This window comes from Vidua macroura, chromosome 8 (genome assembly GCF_024509145.1).
Source record: "Vidua macroura isolate BioBank_ID:100142 chromosome 8, ASM2450914v1, whole genome shotgun sequence".
Taxonomy (NCBI): Eukaryota; Metazoa; Chordata; class Aves; order Passeriformes; family Viduidae; genus Vidua; species Vidua macroura.
The window spans coordinates 20,132,362-20,152,891 of record NC_071578.1 but is presented as its reverse complement, the minus strand read 5'-3'; the positions used below and the strand labels follow the sequence as shown (position 1 = coordinate 20,152,891).

General features: G+C 41.5%; 1 protein-coding gene across 1 annotated transcript in view; it reads left to right on the top strand.

The window, feature by feature from the left end:
• The first annotated feature begins 3,434 nt into the window (after positions 1 to 3,434).
• SORBS1 (sorbin and SH3 domain containing 1) overlaps positions 3,435 to 20,530 on the top strand; it is a 74,279-nt gene continuing 57,183 nt past the window's right edge. The window contains exons 1-6 of the mRNA XM_053983553.1: positions 3,435 to 3,475; positions 12,112 to 12,167; positions 12,993 to 13,058; positions 18,135 to 18,254; positions 19,753 to 19,779; positions 19,959 to 20,074. Coding sequence (XP_053839528.1) covers positions 3,444 to 3,475; positions 12,112 to 12,167; positions 12,993 to 13,058; positions 18,135 to 18,254; positions 19,753 to 19,779; positions 19,959 to 20,074 — 417 coding nt within the window. The 5' untranslated portion in view covers positions 3,435 to 3,443. The remainder of the gene's footprint in view (positions 3,476 to 12,111; positions 12,168 to 12,992; positions 13,059 to 18,134; positions 18,255 to 19,752; positions 19,780 to 19,958; positions 20,075 to 20,530) is intronic.

Genomic DNA, 20,530 nt, shown 5'->3' with positions numbered 1-20,530 from the left:
GGCTGCTGATGACGGTATTTCATTCTGCGGTGGTGCTGCTTCCCTTGTTTCAGCTGGGCAGGACTGAGCTGCAGAATTCAGGCTCAGGTCAAGGGGGTCCATGTGTTGGGAGCTTTGGGGCAAGGTGGGGCTCATCTTTTATAGCAGGGAAGGTGCTGTCATACTATCCTAACCACAACCTGGGTGGCTGTTTTGTAACAAAGCAGGGCAAGGATGTTGGGTGAATGAGTTTGTGCTCATTGACAGTACTGGGTGGAACTCTGGCAGCAACGTGTTATTTTGGCTGAGTTTTGTTTTGCAATTCAAACCCTGGAACTGAACTAAAAGCACTAGCATGATGTAAGTTTGCTTGCTTTCCTCCTCCATCTGCAGAATGAAGTAACTTCAATCACTTTTGTTTAGCATTTCCCAGATCTATGAAAAGTACCTCCTTTTCTAAACTGCATGTCACTGCACCTCCGCCTTCTTCTGGTAGCTGGAAAGCCTTGTCCCATAGCATATTGGGGTGGCATAAAAGAACTAGTATAGCTGTGTGATATTTACCAAAATAAAAAAGCCATCATGGATTGGGCAACAAAACTTTCCAGGGTAGCTTATAACTGGTAAAATTACTCCCTCTGGTGAAAGCAGGTTTATCCAGTTGCTACAAGAGCAGGCATCCAGAATATCCTAGAACCAGCATCTACTTCTGTTATGGCAAAGACTTCCTTTGTTGAGAAAATTAATTTGTTCCTTTTTGCTATTTCCTTCTGCCACCATGGTGAAGTTATCTTTCACAAAGACATGGAATTATGGGGAAAAACACAGCAGAGATTGTGCAGCGGCAGATGCCAGGAAAACTGCAGTGCACAGTACATTAGTACAGTAGGTTGATGGTAAAACATCAACATTTCATAATGCTTTTTATCATGCACTCAGGGTTGACTAGAAACAGCCAGGCTTTGTGGCCCTGCAGCCAGGCAAAGCTTGCTGATCTTCATCCAGGTGGAATTTTGTGAAAATTCTATTTTCCATTCAAGTGGTGGTTTGCAACAGATACTCCTCCCTCCTTGCCAAGCTGTTTGAAGGTCCTCTAAGCTAGTTTCTGCAAAGACCAAGAATGTTTCAAACCTCATCTTGATCTGACCATCCTAACTTTGGACTTGAGCCAACTTCTGGATCCTTCCTTACTTTGCTTCTCCCTAGATGTCATGCTTTCATTCACTAGCTGTTATTTTTACAGTATGTTTTTTTCTAATCACTGTCATTTTTGTTACCTGAAGACAAACTATCTGGGGCTTGTTTATAAACCCCTGCTACGCAGCAAATACGGCTTCCAACTGACCTACTCTCACGTGGTCCAGGCTTCACAACAGACATGAAGGAGATCAAGGAGGTTGTCTTTGGGTTGTGAGGGGTCTCCTGTTGCATACTGTGTAAACTGTGTTTCATGTTGTGTAAATAAGTATGTTTCAAATAATTGGAGCTGGTGATGACTGTACAATTTACTATGGAGAATGTGGGGGTTTTTGTTGGCTTTTCTGATTTGTTTTAGAGAGCCACATGGCGTTAGGTTTTTTTGTTTGGTTGATTGGTTTGCATTTGCTTTGTGAATAGGAGAGTAGGATCTGACCACTCAAAACATATATATTATTTTCCATCACCCTTTATTCTGACTGTTGATACTTCTGAAATGACCCTCTTCGTCCTCCACCCAAACCAAACACACCTCAAATGTAAAGGGACTAGAACCTAAACCTAGATCCAGGCCTGACTTTTGCTAATAGTGTCTGGTATCTGCTGTGGTAGATGAAATCAAAAGCTGAGGTACAAGGTCCCTAACATTAGGATGTGGTATTAAATGTAGGCTCCAGAGCCCTTTGTTTACTCTACTTAGAACTATCACTGCCATGTTCACACTGAGGTTTGGGATTGTCTTAAATGAAGTAAAATAGAGCAGCCCTTTTTGGCCTCTTAGCCATAAATATACCAAGTTACAGTTATGCCCATTTTGATTTACAATGAAATGCTTCATTTGGTGGGAGGTAAGTACTGGGATGCTAAAGGAGGTATTGGGAAGGAAAACGGAGAGCTTGTGTTGCTGACCGAACCTGAGTCAGTATTTGACAGAGGATCAGTATGGATTTATATGTGCAGGTATTTGGAGACCTTTGTTCTGTGTCCTTTGCTAACATTTCACTGAAAGAATCAGTAGTGTAAGCTTTGACCTACAGAATCAGTTTTGCTCCTATGCCTTTCTGCAATCAGCAACTCTTGCCGTCTGTGTTGCTTTCTAGGTCTCATTTGAATGCTGAGATGCTCGTCTTGCAATAATTTTCAGTACATTTTATCAGTCTGTAAGTTTGGCAGCAGATCAATGCCTGTATGTGTGTATTTGAGGAATCAAAATCCAGGGACAGGCTGCAAATAGAGACACAGAGGAGTGTCAGTCATAAAAGCCAGTGCTGGTGACAGAGGATAGTACCAAGAGACTTAGGGGCCTCCTTCAAATTATTTCCACTATTAAATTATCACTTGGTCTTGTTTGAGCCATCCTCCAAGGTCTGAGTTGAGGAAGTTGTCCCAGTTGTTTCTGTTGTAGACATTGGCTGTGGAAGGAAGGGTGATTCTGTGCTGCAGTTTGCCTTCCTCACTAATGGGCTGCCCAGGCCTGGGCATGTGAGATTCCCTCACTCTTCTAAAAGCTGGCATCACTTCCACTCCAGGGCAAGTTTTAGGTTGCTAAGTCGCACTGTGGTGGGGGCACTCCCCTCTAGGGACACCCTAGTCCTGCTGATGGCTCAGAAACTTCTTTGATGCCTGTTAAAATGCTCAAGGAGTGGGCATATAATAAGTAATAGCCATACAAGCACTTAGTTTCCTCTTGTGTTATGTCAGGTATTTATGCTACAAATCTCAGCTGCCAAGAGCAGAAACTTTATCTGCCCCTTCAGCTCCTAGCCATTGAAATGGGATCTGCCATGTCCAGTGCTAATGACAAGTGGATGCTGCCTGATTTAAAATAAAACAGAAAAGTGCTTTTTCAAGTACTTTTTCTGTAATTTAACATCCCTTCAAGGTCTTTCTGTCACTTCTCAAGTGCATCCCATACCAATGCTACCCTGGAGTGTCACCTCCAACGTTTTTCTCTTTCCCTTCCCCAGCTCCAGAGCTGCAGGAAGAGACCTTGTCCTTCCTGATGACAGTGGCAGGGGAGTGACAGGCAGGCTGGGTGGGGGTGGCTGTTGGTGAGCAAGCCTAGTGACAGGATGGGGTGACTAAGAACCAGCTGGCTAATTAAAGCACAGCAGTAGGAGGAGCAAAGTATTTAAGGGTGCCAGAGAGAAAGAGAGATGTCTTCACAAATTTCTTACACTTCAGCAGCCAAGTGACTGGGCAACACAGTGAAAGGTTTTTTTAACTCTTTCATACCTCTCTTGGAGTGAAATCAAGACACTAAGAAAATGGCTCCATTGACTGAAAAGCCTGAATCGAGGTAAGGACACTAGTATGGTTTTTAGTCACAGTTAGTCACATCTACTTCTGCTAGACCTGCTGTGAGCTGAACTCCCAGGACTTTATATGACTCTGGCATATGCTAATATACACTGAGTGGGTAGGTCTGGTGGGCAGTGCACAGTGATTTTCAGAATGCTGCTTTCATTTGGATAGGTATTTCCGGTTGCTGATTGAAAAGAGGCAATGTCAGAGTAGTCATTACATGGGTTTGTATTCTCATTAAGGGAAATGGGCATATACTTGCCTCCTTACCCTAGTGATCTTTCTCCTAATTATTTGTATGGGAAGGAGAAATTGAAAGGAATTCCTGAATGCAGATTCTGAGGCAGTTACTTAAGAGGAAAATGAAGAGAATGGATGTGGAATTCTCAGCAATATATGAATTTGTCACCTGAGGCAGGAGGAGTCAGAGGGAAGTAAAGATGAGGACTGGCTTCTGGAATGTAACTTTCTGCTATTTCTGGAGACAGAGGATCTGGAGACACTTGGAATGTCAGACTGTTGTTTCACCCATCAGTTTGATTTTCTGTGTGTTTTCAGTAGTGAGTAGAGCAGCAGTGACTTCCTTCTGGCATGTAGGTGACTCTGGAGGCAGTGCAGTCCATCAGGACTAGCAAGCCAGTGCTCCAGCCTGAATTCCCTGGCAGGCACAAGTTTGCTGTGTGGCCTTGGATGTGTGACAGTGGCCAGCCTTCTGAGTTTTGCTGAGACCATTTTGTGTCTGATATCCAGGCAGATGAATTAGTCCCCTGGCAATTTTGCTAGCATAGCAGTGCTTCCAGGTTGGAAAAGGCTAAAGAAAATGACCTTGTCTCATTTCAGCTTGCTTCCAACTAGGCTTGTCAGAGATGTGTTGGCAATATTGTATGCCTGGCTCCCTGTGTGCTTTGGTTAGACTTAGCTCTATGTGGTTCTCTGGAGGTTGTTGCAGTTGTTTGTAAAGGAGACCAATTCTCAAACTGATTTTTCTTAATTTGAAACTTTAAAAAGCAACGTGTAAGACTGATACTTATAAGGCCCCGTTACACTATGCCAGATCAGCTAGTTTTGGATGTTCATAGGATAGAGGCACAAATCTTCCATCTTGGTATAAAATAAGACTATCACCTATATGTATTGAAAATTATTAGCTGTTGCTTAGTGAGTGTTTGTTCAGAGCTTCAGAACAGCTAATGCTAGAAGAGGTTGTAATTAACATTTGGTGTGGTTGCCACAGTGAGCACAGTGAGCACTCATTCAGGCCTGCACAATTCCTCTGCCTTACACAACTGGAAATCTCAGGATGTGTCTGGAATGGTATAAGGTGGTCTGTAGCATTAAAGTATCTAGAGTATCTGGTTTATATCTCAAAGGTGCATCAGAGTCTTCTCTTTAATTTTTATGAAATTTGTTTGTAAACTGGATTTGAACTTTGAGACACTAGTCATTCTCTAATTAGTATTTCTACTTAATGCAACTTCCTCTTATTTACTACTTTACTGTTTGAGTGTGTGATAAAGGTGAAGACAGCCTTTGTAGTATTTGTTATACAAAATCATGCAAGAGAAGCTGCTGGATGTTGTTTAGATGATCTAATTGATTTGTATTTATAGAATGCCATTCACTGTAGTAAATGCGATGCAGTGTTTGTGTCCCTCAATCCTGCAGTCAGCTGAATGGATTCATTGTTATACATAATTAGGGCTTCTGGAATTTGGGTCTGTTTATTTACAGCAATTGTTCTGCCGAGGCACAAGCGGCCCCATATCAGAGGTCTGCAGAGAGTTAGGTGCAGCACCCAGAGCACCCCAGCTGCACAGCTCCTACAAGTAGTCTCACAACAGCTTGAACTCAATGAATCCTCCATTTCTTCCAGCTGAAGTACAAAGCCAGCATCCTCTTGGCTAGGTGCGGTCATTGCAGACTGAAAGGTTTTCCTTTTGCAACAAAGGTAAATTGGGTGTCATGGAACAAATGAACTCTTACCTGTAAATAAATTCCAATTTCAGTAGTTGTGTGCTCCTTGCCCCAGTTCCTGTGTGAATCTCAGTTAAGTGTCCTGAACAGTCCCAGGTTGTGGTATGCTGTTAAGTTGTTTACAACCTTCCCTGGAGCTGGCAGCCTGAGATCTGTGCGCAGTGAGCTCCCTTTTATAGGATGTACATAGGCTTGTTTGTACAGTGTTTCCACCTATGAGATGTGATCATACATATTGCAGATAAATCTGAACAGAAATCTCAACTTCTGCTGCTGTCAAGTGCTGTGCTTTGTATCTTCTGCTAAGATGGAGATGAGATTTTATTTAAAATATCCTGGGAAATGTTAGTTTTCTTTCTGAAGTTTCAAAATGTTCATGTGAGTTGCTTGGGCATATGGGTGTGGCAGAAAGGCATTTGTTTCTTCAGCTGACACCCATGATACATTGGCCAGGGCTACTGTCACCATGTCTCAGCCACCAAAAACTAAAGACAGAGGGCAGTCATGACAGACTGAGGAGGAAGTCAAAGCCCAGTTACAGTGTATTTAGAGTTTATTGCCAGGAGAAGAAATGTTTTTGACTGTAAGGCAGGGATGTGAGCAGTTACTTATCCAGAGGGAACTGGTAGTAAACTGCATGCCGAGTCTGCTGTGAGCCAAACAACCTTCTGGATGGCTGTTTTTCAACCCTGAGTCTGCAGCAGAGCAGGAGGTTGATGGCTCAAGCAAGAGCCACCTTTCATCCACAGTCTTCCAGGTATAAGTCAGTGGTCTTTAATGAAGGTTTAGTGGCTAATATGAAATTATTCCAGTCTATTTCTTTGCAGGGTGGTTCCTATAGACATCAAATCACTATCTGAACTAGCACTAATAATGGAATTCATTTTAGTATACAGGTCAGAGTTAGAATGGACAAAAAGAGATGATTTACCTTTTCAACCTTGCTGTTCAGCTGTTGGGCATGTTGGCTGTAGGCTTTGTGACATTAAGTGGAGTTTAGACTTTGGCCTGCCGATCTTTTAAAGTCTTTCACTATTTGTCAGATTTTAATGAGATGGGTGACAGCATGCTGGCCAATTTCTTTGGGAATGCAATTGCACTTCTGAGGAAGACTCAGAGGTGCAATTGCTTTCTAAAATGCATGGATAGGGGTGAATGCAAGGAGGAGGACCTGCTTAAACAGAAAAATTGAGTTGGTGCAAAACAATTCATCTATAGCTGCTCATGAATATGATTTAGGTCGCAAATGAGAAACAGCATTCATGCCATAAAAGCAATGAGTTCTGGAGCAGGCTTCCAGGAAGAGCAGTGGAGGCGGGAAACTTTAGCAGTTTTAAGCTGGAATGTGAAGTGTTCTTGCACAGGGTTGTATGACACAGTTGCCTGCAATAGAATGGGAGTAGGCTGGATGACCCAGGAGATTCTTTTCTGCCCCCTGCTCCACAAATGGTGACCTTGAACTGAGTCAACTCAGGTTGCAGTAAACTTTGTTTACTCTGAAGTTGATGACTTATTTCAAAAGCATCTCAGAATTCTTAAAGCTGTATCTCCTAGTTTACATTTCCTATTTAACTTTTATTATTAAGAGAGGCGCATTCCTTATATATTGCACCAAACTGGCACCTATTTAATTTTGCTCATTTGGAAGGCAACAGACACACACTATATTTAAAGGAAAAAAAAAGAAAGTGGTACTGCATTTAAAATGTGCTGTGTTTGTTTATTGTAACAGCTGTAAGTTCAATTATTTATAAGAACACCGTGTAATGATGCCATTTGTTTCATTTAGTAAGCTTTCAGTGCTCTCTCTCTCTGCTGTCTTAACACTTGCTGAAGAGTGTGTGGAAGCTGTTGTCTTGTACAGAATTGGTGTGATAATTCTATGTGCACTGCTTGCTTACTCATAGTCTTTTCATTACTTTTATTCTTAGGACCATAATGTCTTCTGAAGGAATGACAGGATGTTCTTTAACCCTTAAAATAAAAATGATAGACAACATATTTCAGTATTCCAGAATAAGAGAATAATCATAGTTGAAGAGAGAGCTGATTGCCTGGGTTAATCTGAGCTGCCTGCTCTATTCTGAGTTATTTTTTTTCTTGTCATGTTTTATATGATGTGAGGTGAGAAGTGCACAGGAGATGTGTTTTCCAGCAAGTTCCTTTAAGCAGAGGAACGTGCTAGTGGGAGGCACTGACTGCAGTGCAGCTCTTTGCCCACTTTCCAGATTTGAGACTCCATATTGCTGACATGGCTCACTGAAGAGGAGCATTTGGGTCAGGGACACTGATGGCATTGTGAGAAAGGGTCTGAGCCAGGGAGAAACAAATGAGTGCTGCCAGTGATGTGTAAGACCTGACCAGGTGAAAAGTAAGTTTTGTTATTGCTAATCATCCTTTCAGTCTGAAAGCTTGCAATTTTTCTGATAGCCTCAACTCCTACTTTATACTGATATAAATTAGAATTTGATTTTTCATGTAAATGCACCCACAAAACACTTAAAGCTCTTGTATTTAGAGAGAAAACTTCGAAAATGTGAAAAACTTGAAACTGAGAAAAATGAAGGAGTCTACATCTCAGGAATATAAGGGACAAGCACAATAAATTTTTAATGTTCATCTCATGCCTAGCAATTGTTTTAAAATCCTATCTGAGTCACTGGAGCTGTCAGTAATAACAAGGGGAGAAAAAGGAAGTTACTTTTCCCCACGCTCACATTAAACCACCAAAAATAACGACTGCCCACGACTCTTAGCTGAGATACCAGTGACCTAAGAGCATGTGTCCTTGCTCAGAACTATTAATGAGCTGTTTGGTACCCCCTGCCTTTGTAGGGGGAGTATTCAAACCTTTAGAGCATGTGAGATAATCCAGACAGGCTGTACAGAAGTGGTTGCCACTTATCTGCATTCCTCCTAAATAGGCTTCTGAGCACACTGCTCTCTTTTCCGCACCAAGTAGGGAAGGGACTGCAGCCTTGGAGAAATGTGTTGGGGGTGAAAGGGAGGAAGGAAAAGTTAAACATCCGTCTAGAGGTAGGACTGAACTGACAAGGAGTTGGTGGATGTTACGTATGGACACTGGCATGTTCAGGGTTACAGCTGCTGGTTTATGCCCTGAGGAATTCCTTACCTTTCATTGTGTTTTGCATGTGTGCAGCTTTGAAGCCTTTGTTGCTATGTCTGTCACATTTCAGGAAAGGCACTAATTCCAGTCTGGCAAGGACACACTGGTTAGCTGGAGCAGGGAGCTGAAAGGCGACATGTGGGGGTTTTGCTTTGGAGTACTTTTTCTACTAGTTTTCTTTTTTCCTTTGCCTGATCTGGCAATAGGAAGTTCTCAGTTTTTAACACTGACACGAGGGACTTCATTCTTGGTTCCCTTTGAAACACTCCTTTCTGAAGTACTGCTGTGCATTACTGTGTGTGTCTACAGGAACAGCTTGGCCATGTCTACAGAAAGATCTTGAGGGGAGCTGGGAGCAACAAATGATTCCAGACCCACCTGTTTCCAGGAACAGCCTGTCTGCCCAGCCTGGCAGGGACTAAGCTGCCTAAGGATCCAAATGTGCATAGCACACTGGCTTACAGCATGTGCCTTCCCAGCTGTTAGAGGCCAATACTTGGCTGCACTGGCACTGTGGAGCCAGGTGTGTTACCTGGCTGGACTGTCCATCTGATCCCAAGGGCAGCCCTAGGACTGAGACAGGCCTAATAGGACTTCTGTTTGTGGTTTGGCTCAAGTACATGGAAGACAGGTAGAATAACTCCGTAGCCCTGATGCAATAAGGTGCCAAAGCATGTTCTCAACTCCAAACATGCACCATAATTTTGTTGGCCTAAACAGGAGTTACTTCTACTTGCATGCAGCAGACCTGTGTGCAGATAATCAACTGATCAAAATCAGCTTTTAAATGGAGTTTCTGGAGTTAGACCAACGCAGGGACTCAGGATTGGCTGCTCTACCCTGAGCACACTGAATCCATTCTGTGTATGGGAACTTGCATTAAGCACATCTTTGAGTGCTTGAAGGAAACTGATTAGTTTCACAGAAAGTGAACATTGGATGCTTGTTATTTTAATTGAATTCCATAATTGCTACTAAGCGTGGGGATATGTGGAAAAGTAATTTTTCCAGATCCAATCTAAATCTAATGGGTTTGTACATGTTTTCCATTTAATTTTAGCAGTCTTCTTTAATTATCACTTTATATTTTTCCTCAAATCACTTGTTTGTAAAAAGTAATTTAATCTATTAATGCTAAGTAATTATACTTCTTTTTGGTATGAATTCTTTCCTAAATGCTTTTCTTAATGCAGTGAAGGTTAGTTGCTTCACACTGTAAGCAATGTCAAGACTGGATCAAAAAGACATGACAGAAATCAGAGCTTTATGGCAGTTGTGATGTCACTGTTTCCAAACAAATGAGACTTTTTAAAAGGGTGAAGCATGTGGTCATGAGTTTGATTGCTCAGATACTGCTATTGTGGGAGGGGAAGTGATGCTCTGGCATTGCAGCAGCAGTGGAGCCTGCCTTTGCCCAGACATTACAGGCAGTAAATCCTCTTTCCTCTCCTGAAAAGGTAATATATTGAACTATTTTTTCCCACTCCTTTTAATCTTGCATACCAAAGGACAGCATTGCAACCTCTTGGGGATGCTTGGAGTGGAAGAAATTCTCTGTTGACTTGCATGAAGCCCATGGGGAGGGCCAGTGCTGAGTTAAAACACCTGGGTATCAGCAACCTCCTCAGCTTCAGAGGGAGGTTGATCCTAAAGCTGAGATGAGATTTGCTGTAGTTGTTGCCCCTTCTTGTGCTTTTCTCCTGGCCCATGGAAGGACTGGCTTTTATCCCAATGAGTTTAATATGTAACATTTTTCTATGTGTAGAGGAGCACAATATTGCTACAAATCTCCTTAAGCTGGATAACATAATTTTAGACTGTTTCTTTTTTATTTGCTTGAACTAAGGCATAGTTCTGGAATGGAAACACACAGAGATCAGAAGGACCATTATTACTAAGTATGTCTGTCTACATTTTCAGGCTGTGTCAACCATTACTATTTCAGGGACTCACTTCTAATATGAAATGCTAGAAACAAAAAGCAGATAGTATACGGGCAATCAAAATCAGGCAGCCAACCTTTCAAGCTGGACTTAAATTTTGTTGTTGACTGGTTTTATACTGTACCCCCCACTTTACATTGTATTTTACTGGGATCAACTTGGAGCTAGGCTGAATCCTGCTGAGCCTTCATGAACCCACAGTGTATATCTTATGTGGGTATTTTAGTGAAGGAAATATTTAAGCAATTAAGTGTTGGCAGCTGTTCCTAGGGTGGCTTGTTGGGGAGCCCAGATATTGTCTCATTTTATAGACTCATCTGTTACTATACTTGCTTGTTGGGTTTTCTTTCCTTTTGAGTGTCTGTTGAACATGCTCATTATATTCTGGCTGGCATGAAACAAATGCTGGATAAGAAAGGGGACGCTTGAGGCAGGAGAACAAATTCAATTCCCTGAAGGGAATTTTCACCTCTTAAAATGTTCCACTGCTGCCTCCAGTTCATGTAAAAGGAAAAGTATTTCCAGCTCTGTTGTTTAGTTTCTTGCTTCCCCAAGCAATTTTCCCTGTACTTGTCAGTTTGGGCTTCTTGGTTTTGCATGATTTTGTGATTTCAGATGCATATTTCTATTGGTGTCATGAAAGCCATTAAGTGTCTGGGGCTACACTTGATCTCACTTTCTTTGGGGCTAACATTTTGGCAGGGGGAGAAGTGGAGATTGGAACACAAAATTAAAGGACTTTTAATTCAACTTAGGACTTTTAGAGAGTTGAGAGATCTTGTCAAAAACACACCTTTTTTTTTTTTTTTTTTGAAACCTGTTTGCTGCAGGTGTCAAGTCCCCACAGGAGTGAGGACAGATAGACCTCACAATTGTCCTCCACAGATTGGCATCACCATGAAAACTGACTTTTTCTTCTGATCCTCATCTGGTACTTTTTCTCTTAGGTTGGCAATTTCACTGCCTTTGGTAACAGGAGAATTAAAGCTTCCAGCTTTCACCTTTCACTTACTGGAGTCTGATCCTGAAAATATCAGCTGCATTGCACAGCTGGAAATGATTGGTGCAGAAGTTATAATATGCATTTTAACAAGTGCATCTCTTCTGTATTGTTATATCTTTCAAAGGATAGACTAGCTTTGATATGAACAGAAAATTGCCTTGAGATATAGAAAAGCTCTAATTTGAGGGTTTTAGTTTAAAGCTTTTAGTGTCACTTTGATTTTTTAAATTCTCTTAAAAGGTGATGCACATTTTATATTTTAGAAACTAGTCAGACTTACACTTTGCCCTTTATAGACTCTTAAGACTTAAATTACTATCTTTCAATTTCGTATGAAGATTAGTCTTAAAGTCTGGAAGCAGTGCTTGTATTGGGTAGAAATAATCTTTAATTTCTGATAATTATCAGCAAAAAAAAAAAATATATGATGCTTGACATGAATCCACTTGGCATTTGAAAGTAATTTTTTTAAAGAAACTATGACTGTTACCGGGACTCTTGTGGTGAATGTTCAGCATTGTGTCCAGTGCTGTCTGGACAGACATGAAACATAATGTAATCGTTCTGCCTTTCACTTTAAACAGACATAAACAAAATCCAGAAGTGGAAAAGGCAAGTCGCTCTGCCACAATGAGCTCTGGTAAGTCTTTGTTGTTTTCTACTTGCACTCACTGGTCTTCCTTTTTATTACTAGTAATATTCCTGTTTGTTTCTGATACAATTATTCACATTTGTTGCTTGAATTTTGGCCCAAAAAGTAGCTAGAAACAACTTGAACTGGAGTAGGTCCTGTAGCTTATTTCTGTATGGAATATAAGAATTCAAAATTACTGATAACCTGGAAAAATCTTCTGAATTTGATATATTTTAGTAGAGATGAAAACAAAGTTTGACATATGGATAGGAAAAAATCAGATGTTCAAAGAAAAACAAGGGACCAGGAAATGGGAGCTGGTTGGGAAGAGGAAAACTTCTGGGCTTGTCTGGGTAACAGGCTAAATCAGAGTGAAAAAATAAAGCAGATGCCAGACTTGAAGAGAAATCTGTAAGATCTGTAGAATGATATTCCCACTTAATTTCAGCATCTTAGGAAGTCTCGACTGGGATATCATGTCCTGGTTTTGGCACATTTTGAAAAAAATGAAGAGAGTCCAGAAAAGCATGACCTGGGAATTCAGTGTAAGCACTGATAAGCTTACAGGCTGGTAAGCACTGGAATAGGTTGCATCAGGGTAGTGCTGGAAGTTTGTAAGAACTCATTAGGCAAACATTTGTCAGGAGTGGCAGAGGTAGATTTGTTTCATTCATGGTTCAGAAATAGGTCTTTAGATGACCTTTGGAGCTTCTTTCTAGCACTGTCTCCTGTGTTTCTCTGAATTTACAAGAGCCAGTTTTATTCGTGTCAGCTGAAGACCTTGTAGACTTGCAAAAATCTTAACTGAAAACCACTTCATTTGTCTTTCAGAACATGAAGAAATTGGTGTTGCAAAAACTGTTGTCAATGGGCTGAGCAGCAATGGACAAGAAAAAGGTGGGTTAAGATCTCCAGAGATACCTCCGCAGCTCCTCCCGCATGTCAGCTGGTGATGTGCTTGATTTTCCCAGAAATTCACTACAGCAGGGGCTTCCTGATTCAGTTCACTTGGCGACTGACACAAGAAAAGTCTTGTACTGCACCATGCTAGTAGCAGCAGCATTTCTTAGCTCAACAAATGTTCTTTGTTTCTTTAAAGTGGCAGGCTGGACTTGCCTCTTTGTATATTTTTAGTGCTGTGTTGAGAAAAGCTGTACACTACTCGTGGTACTTGTGAGCACCTGTGAATCGGTATCGTAGTGAGTTGAGACAGCATGGGTTTGTGGTGCCTGTATGTGAGCTGTGTTAACTTCAGGGAGAGGTTAAGGTTTGAGTGTGGGATTAAAGGGCAGGAATTAACCATTTAAGTGATGAAAAAAAATCTAAACAAGCCAGTCTTCATGTTAACATCAGCGGGTTTGCAGTGTGCTTTATAGCATTCAGTTTTGTAGAGTGACTGTGTCTGTTTTGGCAGAGTGAAAAATATGTGGGTATGGGCTTATTTTCTGTTGGTTTAATTTCCTTTCTTTTCCTTTGATGCCTTTTTATAGTGGTTAGTATTTTGACTGCATTGTGGATGGATGAATTCAGTCAGTTTCAAAGCAGAACAGAATCAGGATTGTTTCCTAAGCCACAGGCTGTTTGATTTGGGATCTGTTGCATTCACAGGGTCTCTGGCTCGGGAAGAAGTATGGAAAACAGGGTTTGATTTGGGTTCCTCTTTTATAAAAAAAAATAATTAAACGATTAAAAAATATTAAACAATTCTATCAAATTAAATAATGATTTTATGAGTTTTGAAAAAAATTCTGTTAGAGTCTTTCCCCAGGCTTTTGTTGCTTGAGACCCCTTTTCTAGATTGTGAAATCTCTGCTTTCCAGTTTTGCCGGGTATCAGAAAGATCTGCCACAAGAGGGGGCGTACACACCACCCTGATGTCAATGCCTCCCTCAAAGCTGGCCCAGTGCTCAGTGTTAGTCTGTAAAGTATTAGAAATGTGGTTCCTCTTACTCCTGATTTTATAGGCATGAGATGGCATGGAATGTGACGAGACATCTATCATTTTCCAGATAACACATGCAGGAAACAGGTTTTATAGAAGAAAGTCCTGGCTCTGCAGAATCAAGAACACTACTCAGATTATGCTGGTAGAGTCATGATATACAAGATGTTTATCTTGGCAGCTCCTGTTGAGCTTCACCTCTGAATAGTACTGCCCTTTTCACAACGACTCCTCTTTGTACCTGTTGATTTGAACAGTTTTGTAACAATTGCTAGAATTTTGCATAGTGCTATGTATGGTTTTCCCCAATGTTACCACATATATATAATTAGGGTGCTAGCTAATGAAGTCAGGTAGAAATCTCTTCAATTTACTGTTTATATGGATGGATTTTTTTTTTCTGAAATAGCTATATGGATGCTACCCTTTAGCATGGGACCTCTTTCAGTATTATTTTACTTCCTTCTGTTGTTGAACTTGTAAAAAATGAGCCATGAAATTCAGAATTCATGTATTGTGGCTAGTTTAATGTTCTTCTCTCAAGCTTTCAGTACTTGGGGTTTTTTTCACTTTGTTTTTGCTGAACCATATTAACGTTTTACTTAACATTTTTATTTTTGCATGTAGTGTACCTCAGTTCAGTGATTACACTGAAATTTTTTGATAGCTTCTAAAAACTAATGCTTCCAGATTCTTTTTGCGTGCAGCATAGTGGCAGTCAGCATTAGTCCATTCAGTAAGCAGTTCTGTATGCTGCATAAAACAGACACATCCTGAATTAGGGCGAATGAAGGGATATTTTTAACAGTTGCATCATTGCTCTCTAGACTGCTTTTGTATTTGAAATTTCCTGCTATTGTGTCTCCAAGTACATTAGAAAATTTTGTGGCATGCTTCCCAAACTCTGTTCTTTCCTTTTTGGATGTGCCATTTACACTTTTGTGTTTGCAGCTGTTGACGTCCCTTTATGTACACGTTCTATTTCTGCCGTTAAAATAATCCCTGTGAAGAAAGTGAAAAGTTCTCCTCACCTAGTGCTGCCTACAGGTATCTTCTTTCCTCCCCTGCCATGCCTTAGTTAGCCATCATTGTCCCTCTCCTCTCTCCCTCTATCGTTGTCTCTCTGCTTCACCCACATGCTTTGGCTAATTCTCAGCTTCATGCTCCTCTCACTCCTCCCAGAGCTGCAGATTTCATTGGTAGGTAATGCAGTTAACTCTTGATGGCACAATACACTGTTCTCAGTTATGCTGCTCTTCTGCAGACTTAATTGTGTCTGCTTGAATCTGGGATCATTGTAAGCTCTTCTACTAATGCTCGATTATGAAAAATATTGTTATTATTATTATAGACTCATTTTGAACAAAACTCCTGAAGAACCAAAGAATGTTTCCTGCATATCTTTGGTCTTTATGAAAACAAATGGTTCAAGCATAGTTCAACATTGGTGGTATGGTTTTGTTTTTCTGTGCATGCACTGAATTTAATCCACATGTGAATGAGTAAGGATGTTAGGCTGTCACCCTCTCCCCAGGCACATGCTTCCCCACTAGAAGTACAAAATTATGCTTGAACTTTGCTGGACAGTCAGGCTAGTGTAGCTGATACTGCTTGTCTCTCCTAATCTGTCACATTTGTGCTTTGTTGGACTAGTACAGTGCTAATGTCTTGTTTATTACTAGCTGCTGGATTTCTATCCTGAGAGATTCAGATTCTTGTTTTCTGTCGTTTGTGAGGGAATACATCATTCTAGACATTTGTTTTCATCTCCCAAGGTGAGAGTCTGGCAAGATTTTATTTTCAAATATTTTCAAAGCTTTTTAATTTTTTTTTTTCATTCAGAGGATTTTTTTTTCTGACTCTTATTCTTTTGGTTCAGTATACAGGTTTAATCTGTTGTATGGAAAATTAAAAAAAATACATGTATTCCCAAATTTGATTCTCCTCCAGTATGATGGCAATATTGTTTTGACATGTCATACATGTTGAGCTCTGTTTCCATTTCTCTCCAGTGCCTGTGAAGCAAATGTAGGCATAGAGTTGTAGGAGGACAGCTACCCTGCACTCCTTGTGGATGTGTATGTCAGGCCTAGTGACTCCCAACAGCATCGTGTCCATGCTTTACAGTTAGAGCACTCTTAAAACCAGAGTCTCGGAGCTTAAACCTTTGTGCTGTGGTTTGAAAGTGAGTCCATAGAGTCCTTGGGCTCTGTGTCGTGCCATATGGATGGGAATGATAGCCAGAACTGCACTTTTGGGCAAAAGGAATCCTGATCCTTCCTGAATCATGTGAAAATCAGAGAAGTCAACTTCTGTTTCACCAGGGATGTGGGTGACCTTGAGTTGTGATCAGCTGTGGTATATTTAAGGATGAAACACCTTTTGATATGTCTGAGTAGATAGTCTTTCCCCTCACAGAGGCTGCCTCAATGCTGCCTCAGTTAGCTAAAGGCTGAACTATAGGAAAGTATCCTCTGATTTCTTACTTACTCCATCCTTTTTATAGTCCTAAATATGGATCTAAAACAATGCTTTTTGTGAAATCCCTAAAGCATTGGAAACCCATGTAAGGGCTTCAACAGTGGAGATTCCAGCACAGAGGGCTTTCAGGGAGAGCCAGGAGTTTGGCATTCGTTGAGTTTCTCCTCTTACTGCCATTGTCCATCTGGCATATTGATGTTTCCCCATACTGTGACCACACTGGCTGTGGTTTGCATGGTTTGCAACCTCAGCCAAGGTGTTACCGTGGTCTCTAGGCACTGTACTGGTGTGGGTTTGGTGGGGCATTGCCTTGCTGAAATCAGCCATGGAATACTGATCTGCACAAATGTGGGCTGTTGTCTGGACAATAAACAACAGCCTTTGTCCCCTCTGTCCAGTCTGAAGGCATCATTTTTGTTATAATAGCAGTTCCTGGAGAAGAACTGCATCCTTCCCCATGCAGAGACAGCATGATCCTCAACCCATAAAAATAAAAATTGTGTTGTCACTTGTGTAATGCAGCATGTGCTCAGTACCTTTCACACTCCCTGTGCAGTCATGGTAGGGCTGGTACCTCTGTGTAGGTAAATGAAGTCTGATGGCAGCTGCAGGTCACTAATAGTGCATGAGAAGAGAAGGTGATGTGTTTGTGTATGGAAATAGCCTAGAGAAACAAGACACTTTTCAGCCTTATTATTTCCAGAGGTATCTTAAAGGAAACAACTGTCCAGAAAGATTTTAATAGGAGGAGAAAGAGAGGTAGCTTTGAAGTACTGGTTTGTTATTACTTAATAGGATGACAGGAGGAGCAAACCCAGATCATGGACTGAAGTACACAAAGGTAAGCCTGCACAGAAGCTGTGCTGAACTGTGCCTCAGCAAGGACGCTGGCATGATCTGGTATCTGATCATGATCACAGGTTGATCTGAATAGGCATGTGTTAAATCTCCTTCTTTCCGGGATTTGGGTTCCTGTGTCAGAAGGTGAAACTCTGCAATGAAGTGCGGAGATGGCAGGGAGGTGACTTGCAGTGCCTTGCCTTTTGATCGTATTCAGCATCGTTACAAGATTTTATCTTCCAGTGGTCAAAAGTAGTTTTTTTTTTTCCTCTTTCAGTCCTCCACAAAAGACATTTTTAAGCTTTGGCTCACAAAGTGTGTGCACTATAACACTGGCACATCCCTATAGAAGAGCTACAGGTGTAATGGAAGGCTGTCCTTGCTAGCACAGTATCTCTGTACAAAGTAGAACAAATAAAGGAAATGGACCTGTGAACTTTGGTTCAAACACTCGTTTTTCTCCCCTCCTTTCTTAGCTCTGTTGCACCAACTCAGAACTTAACTGCTACATTCATCAATTACATGAATATAAAACTGCTTTGATTTCTCAATGCTTTAAATACAGAGCTAATCTTCATCTGCACAAACATTACTAGATTGATTCACCTGGAGACAGCCATGCTAAAATTACTCTAGAGCTCTGATGGCTCCTGATAGCTTTGCATCATCCCTTTCTATGTGTTTCTTCTGTGCATGTGCATTTCCTGTAGAAATGGATCCCACAAAAGTCTGCAGTGGAAAAGGAGCTGTAACCCTCCGGGCAACTCCATCCTATGAAGGGAATCGGAATATCACTTCACCATGTCCTCAGGAAGTTGAGCAACCTGAAAGTAAGTGGTGGAAGGTTAACTGGCATCTATTATTCATAGTAACCTCAAGACAGGTCAGTCCAGGATCTTGGGCTTACGTTATAATTATGGTTTAAAGCCCAGAATTCCATAGCATAGTTGGAAACCTCTTGCAAGGACCACACGAGTAGAGAGACTGACTCCTAGTGCAGGTTTCATGACCGCTCAGTAATTGACTAAAGTTTGTCAGCAGCACCAAAAACTCTGTTCTTTTCTTTCTTTCCCTCCCACCCCCACAGCCCCCAGGGTGGCCTGTGTCATCTCTTTTTACCCCAGGCATGAGGTGGAACAGAAGGAAGCTGAGTGGTGCTACTGCCACTGCAGCATTCAGCTGGGTTGTCAGGGAAGCAGGCATAGCGTCCCCCCAGACGGACAGCGTTGCCACAGAGCTCTGCTGTCTTTCAATAGCAGATGTGTAATTACTTAATTGTAGGAGACAGGCAAAGCACAGCAAACCTGGCCAGTGTCGTGGGTCTGGCAAAGAGGATGAACTCCCAAAGGCAAGATGCCGTTAAGGGGGAGGGTGTAAAAACGTGCTCTTGAAAGCAAAGCATATATCATTTCTGACTGTATTGTTGGAGAAAGGGCAATTCCATTAATTCTAGCCCTAATGTGCCACTTTCGGCTCTGTCTTCTCCTGTTCTGCTCCACCCGTGACCTACCCTCTTTTTGTGCTTGCCTTTCTCTGTTTCTTCACTCCTACCCCCTGCTGTTGCCTCTCTCCTTTCTGTTGATGGCTTCATAAATTTCCAACAGCTTGAATAGCAATGGGTCCATTACTATGGAAATCAGTTCATTAATACTTCTTTTGCTTACTCTCTCAATCGCTTTATGAAATGTACTTTGGAGCTGGAAGAGCTTAGTGCATGTAACTTAAAAAGCAAAATGGGTACAGGGTGGGGAGGAGCCCAGTGGGAAGCAGGTAAATATGTGATGAGACCACTGCATGTAGGTGCAGGGACTGGCTTGTAAAGTGATGTTGTATCTCATTACACCCTTCATGCACTTAGTCTGCAAAACTTGATTTATTTGTTGGTAGTCCTTTATCTCAATCACATATAGTGATATTGTTAAGGATAGCTATGTCTTCATAATCTGAATACAGGGTCCCTACATTTCCAGTAATTTGTGGTGTCTGGATGTCAAGCTGCAGCTTTAGAAAGTAGCTAGCTAGGCAGCCTTTTTGCCTCTGAAGTAAGAATGTCAATGAACAATTGTTTCTTCATTGCTCTGAATGAATTGCCTTGTGTTTACAAAGGTCAGAAACAAGGAGGACATCATGTTTAGGGCTGGTCTCTATGGTAATTACGCAGCCCTGTCAGAAAGCATTTTATGTGTGAAATGAAGTAGCTTGACTCTTGACTTCAATTGGTTCATGTTTTCTGGAAATGTAATGGTTTATTTTTTCCCCCCTTTCTTTTCCTCTATGCCTATGCTCTACCCCCACCTCTTCTGTCCCTCCTTTCTGCGAAACACTTAGGTCTGGAGCCAGAAAACTCAGAAACAGGTATAAACATTGACTGCTTCTGTTGTTACTTCTGTTGCTTTATTGGAATTATTTCTTGTTGCCTTGGGGAAAAAAAAAGTAACTGGGGGGGGGTGGGGAAAGGAAGAAAAGAGTCCCCTCCTTTCACTTATCCTGCTACTGGAGGGAATCTGTGATCTGAGTTTTCTTTCCCCTCACAGATGATTGGAGGTCGTCGTCTAACACTGATGCCAATGGCGATGCCCAGCCATCTTCTCTGGCTGCCAAGGGTTATAGGAGTGTGCGTCCAAACCTTTCTTCAGACAGCAAGCCACAGGTAAGCCTTCCTTCTGTGACCCTGAGGTCATCATCTGGGTTCAAGCACTGAATTCATGATCAGGAGTCCTGGGTTGAACTCCAGACTTGACTGCAGATGGGTAAGTTGCTGTGCCTCAGCTTTTTCTGCCTTTAAAATGGGGGCAGCACCGATGTCAGCAATGTGTTGTGGAGCTCATATATTCAGGCACACCACAGTGTTTCCTCGGTGGATGAAGGAGGAGGACAATGCTATTTGCAAGAAAAAAGGTGAAGTAATCATCTGTAATTATTTTGTATTTTATGCTGGCTTATTCCTTGAAATTGCTGCAGGCTGAAATCAGAGTTGCCCCCTACGTTAAAAATAAAATACTGGGGAAATGCCTTTCAGTTTTAACACTGTAACTGATAGAAGCCAACAAGGGAAAGATTATTTGTATCTGAAGGTAAATTGTTGAATCCAGTCTGCTAAGAGAAT